The sequence below is a fragment of the Monoraphidium neglectum genome (genome assembly GCF_000611645.1).
Source record: "Monoraphidium neglectum strain SAG 48.87 unplaced genomic scaffold scaffold02026, whole genome shotgun sequence".
NCBI lineage: Eukaryota > Viridiplantae > Chlorophyta > Chlorophyceae > Sphaeropleales > Selenastraceae > Monoraphidium > Monoraphidium neglectum.
The window spans coordinates 1-4005 of NW_014011602.1; the positions used below are offsets into that span (position 1 = coordinate 1).

Consider the following 4005-nt stretch of genomic DNA (forward strand, 5'->3'; position numbering starts at 1 on the left):
TCGAAGTCGGCCGATAGGTGCACGGCAAGGTCTTGCGTGACAATATTATGAATACGTAACACAAGCTCTCAGCCTCATGGAGATCATCATGCTAGAGGCCGAATAGACTCGATCGTCAGGGCCGCCGGGCAGAACGTCGTTAGTATGTATTCTTTTGCTTTGCGGGTCACTCACCCTGGGAGCCGTGCGTTGGGGGCAGGAGATTTCCACTCCCACCGCGGCGACCGGCGCGGGAACGGCTTGGCGGTTGCCCTTGTGGCGAGCAAGATATGAAACATATTACTCCCTCGGGAGTCGGCAGAGCCCGGAAATAGACGATCAAAGGCAGCGCGGGAGCGCAGAAAGTTTGAACCGTTCGAACAACCAGGAGAGATATGAGACTACACCCACCGCTACCGGGTGGTACGAGAGCTTTAGTATTGACACCGTGCTGTCTGGCCCCGGTGCCTGCCTTGCGAATGGAGCAGACGCAGTCGCTGCGTCCAGAGCGGCCGCAACAGACGCGCACGCGTGCAATGACCGCCCTGAGCACACCGTGCCCCAACGCAGCCTTGCAAGTCGCATCACCACATATGGAACGCTCGCAGGGCACATCCGTATACCCCCCGATACGCAGTCGCGCTACACCGCGAGCCTGCTCAAAGATGAATGCAGCAATACGATCACCCCCGTCCGAGTCTACTGCAGCGCCGCTGCCAGGCACAACACCAAGCGGCCCGCACCAAACGCCGCACGCTCACGCATGCCCTGCCTCCAAAAAGCCCCAGAAACAGAGGGTAACACAGCAGCATCGTCAGGGCCGCCCACGGCGAACACCGGGCCAAATGTGATCCCCACACAAATGCACACAGCTGCAGGGACCGCCTCCCTGCAGGCCCTAGGGTCACAACTCGTACCACAATCACAAATTCAAGGTATTGCTCAAATGGAACCACAGGCCCGGACGGCACACACAAACCAAGAGAGGGCAGCCAACACTCAACCACTCACGGAAAAGAGGAAGGCTGCCCTGCTGGTGCACCCCCCTGAGAAACCATGGCGAGCGCAAGTAGCCTGCCACACAGAAACAGCGAAGAAGAGTGCAACAACAGCGCTGGAAAGCCACACCTCGCCCGACCGGGTGCCCACGGCGCGCATGCCCCTAGCACAGGATAGTACCTGGCCGACCACAGGGGGACCACAGCATCGCCCTGCCCCCACATCCCATACAGTGGCGAGAGAAATAGTTGGACACCGAATCTTCCAACAGCACGTTGGCAACGGACGACCTCGCACCAACCCGGGCGGCGCACTCGTAAGGAGGCGAGATGAGCTACATGCAGCTGATCAGACCCTCAAGAGAGAGAGGTGCGCGGTAGAGTCACGAGAAAGAACCACCCCGGGGCTGATCGCTAGCGAAATCGATCGCGGGACGGGAGAGCGTGAGGCGCTGGGCATCGTGGCATGGAACGGCGCGATAAGTCGCGCTCTCGACTCAGCCGTTATAACCATGGCACCCAGTACGAATGCCCTGGGACAGGGGAGCCACAACGGCGCGCATGCAAAGGTGAACACGCCCGACAGCACACGTGTGCACAGCAACCCAAACCACGACAACCACCCTCCCTCAATTGCACCCTGCATTACCACAGAACGACACGGGACTGCCTACCCCATGCGGTTCTCGAACAGCAGAAATCTGCCCCAGGGGACCAGCAACGGCTCTAGGATCATGCAGCAGCGGACTCCGGCTAGTGCAGCGGCGCTGCGCCGCTGCCGGGCCAGCGTCGCCGCGCCGGCGAGCCGCCTGCTGGCGGCGCTTGAAAAAGCATCGCCAGAGGCGCCGTCGCAGGCAGCCGCCGCAGCCACATGCATATGGCGCACTTTTGGGGTCACCGGGACAGCAACGCAGCACCCGCACGTCACTGGCATCCCGACAAGCGACGCCGACAAGCCTCTGGCCACACGCACGGTGAACATCGTCATCGCGGCCGCGCTGGCAGGGACACACGTAGCTCAAGGGCCTAGGCAGCAAGCCGGGGACCCCAGTGCGGTGGAGCAGCGACCAGGAGCGGGAGCACAGCGGCCACGCCCGGCAGAGGCACCAGCAGGCGGTGCCGCGCCAACCCACCCAAAAGCACCGGTGAGGGGCGCAGAGGCAGCGAATGTCAAAGCAGCGGCAGGGCCGCAGCCGGCGGTCGCGGCAGTGGCGCAAGCCAATGCGGCACGAGATGCCGCGGCCCTGCCGACAACCGTTCAGGAGGCAAAGGCCCTGATCCTGGCCGAATTCGAACGCGCGGGCTGGACGGCGCCGGCGGAGGTCAGGGTCTTCCCGGGCTCTGTCAGGCCCGACGGGATCGGACGCCCCGGCAGCCTGCCGACGTGGAAGGCAAAAATTACCGCCGCCACGGTGGAGGACGCGCACCAGATCTTCACCCACGCCGCGCCGGCGCTCAGCCTTCCATGGTGGACTCCGTCAGGCGAGGTCAAGTGGGGAGGCGTGATCCCCACTGCCCCCCAGCCGCCGCCGGACCCTGAAATCAGACCAGCCTATGAGGTTGTCGCGACTCTCGCGACCTCCAAGGTGGGTCTAGACTTCATGGAAGCAGCAGGGAGCGCGTCCCAGGCGCTGGCAGCACACACCGCAGCGTCGGACCTCGGCCTCAGCGACAAGTCAGTGCCGGGGTTTCTGCTGCAGCCGCCCTCGGCCGCGCTTATGGAGGCAGCCTCGGCAGCACTCGAGCACCCTGGGCTGGACGTCCTCAACCTTCAGCAGCTTACGCCCATGGGCGGCAACAAGTATAAAGTGCGGATGGGCAGCGCGCAAGCAGCGGCGCACCTGAGGGAGGCGGAGGAGTCGATCAGGGTCGAGTGGCAGGAGTGGGACGGCAGCAAGACATGGCTTACCATCACGCCTCATCCCAAAGAGAGCGGTGTGCTGCCAACCAGCCTCACCCGGCACGCTGTGGAGGTCGGTCCCTTCCACTCAGCGCACCTGGCTCCGAAGGCGACCCGCGGGGCTGTCCTGCGCCCAGTCTTCGCCGCCCTGGACGCCAATGCGCGCGGTGCGGTGGCGGCGACGCCGGCCATGCCGGCGAACAGCCCCATCAAGGCCGGCGCCGCGAACCCCGAGCAGCCGGTCATCTTTGTGCGGCGGGCCGAGCAGCCGTACGACGTCAAGTCCCTTTGCGACATGACAGAGCAGGAGGCGCCGCAGTTCGTCACCCTCAACAGCGGCGTGCCGCTAAGCCGCCTGCCAGAGGACCTGGTGCTCTCGCTCAGCGCAAGGGGGGGGATGCCGCTCACCCTGCTGCCGGCGGACAGCCGCTCTGCCTCCCTGCTGGTTCTGGGCATCCCCTTCGGTGCGGCGATCACCCCCTACCGCGGCGGCGACCCCCTGTGGGTGCGCATGGCGGCGTCTAGCAGCGGCGGCCGCTCCCCCATCATCACGGCCCCCGTCCTCACGGACGGGTCATCTTCGCTGAAACAGAAACAGAGGCAGGCGTGTGTGCTGGTGATCGCAGCGCACGGAGGGCTCAGCGCCGCCGAGGGCGAGAGGCTCAGCGGTGGCAAGGAAGGCAAGGTGGAGTGGAAGAGGCTCACGTTCTCGTGGCGCGACAGCATCAATGAACCGCTGGTAGCTCCCGCGGCACTCACCACAGCGGCAGAGCTCGAGGGCTTCCAGGGCCTGCTGAGCTTTTCCGACGACGAAATGGAGGAGGAGGTTCCAGACAAGCCCGACGCGGGCGCCGCAGGCGACGCAGACGGTGCAGATGGCGCCGACGGCGCTGCCGAGCGGCAGGCGGCCCTGGCAGAGGCCGTGGAGGGCGGCAACAGCCTGCTCGAGGAGACAAACACGGCCGCAGAGCAGGCAATGCGGCTGGCAGAGCGCGCACGCGCTGTGCTCAGCCTGGCCGAGCAAAGGCTGGCCGAGGCAGCGGACGCCAGCCTGAGCAAGGAGCTGAGCAACAACAAATACAGCGAGGCGGCCGAGGCCGCCGAGGAGGCGGGCAGCGCCGCCGACCA

At 65.2% G+C, this 4005-nt stretch overlaps 1 protein-coding gene across 1 annotated transcript in view; it reads left to right on the plus strand.

The window, feature by feature from the left end:
• Positions 1-1489: 1489 nt before the first annotated feature.
• The window catches only part of MNEG_9691 (hypothetical protein), a gene marked incomplete at both ends in the record, with an annotated part of 3742 nt that continues 1226 nt past the window's right edge, over positions 1490-4005 (plus strand). Inside the window, 2 exons of the mRNA XM_014041836.1 lie at positions 1490-1546; positions 2240-3880. Of these exons, the coding sequence (XP_013897290.1) occupies positions 1490-1546; positions 2240-3880 (1698 nt within the window). The remainder of the gene's footprint in view (positions 1547-2239; positions 3881-4005) is intronic.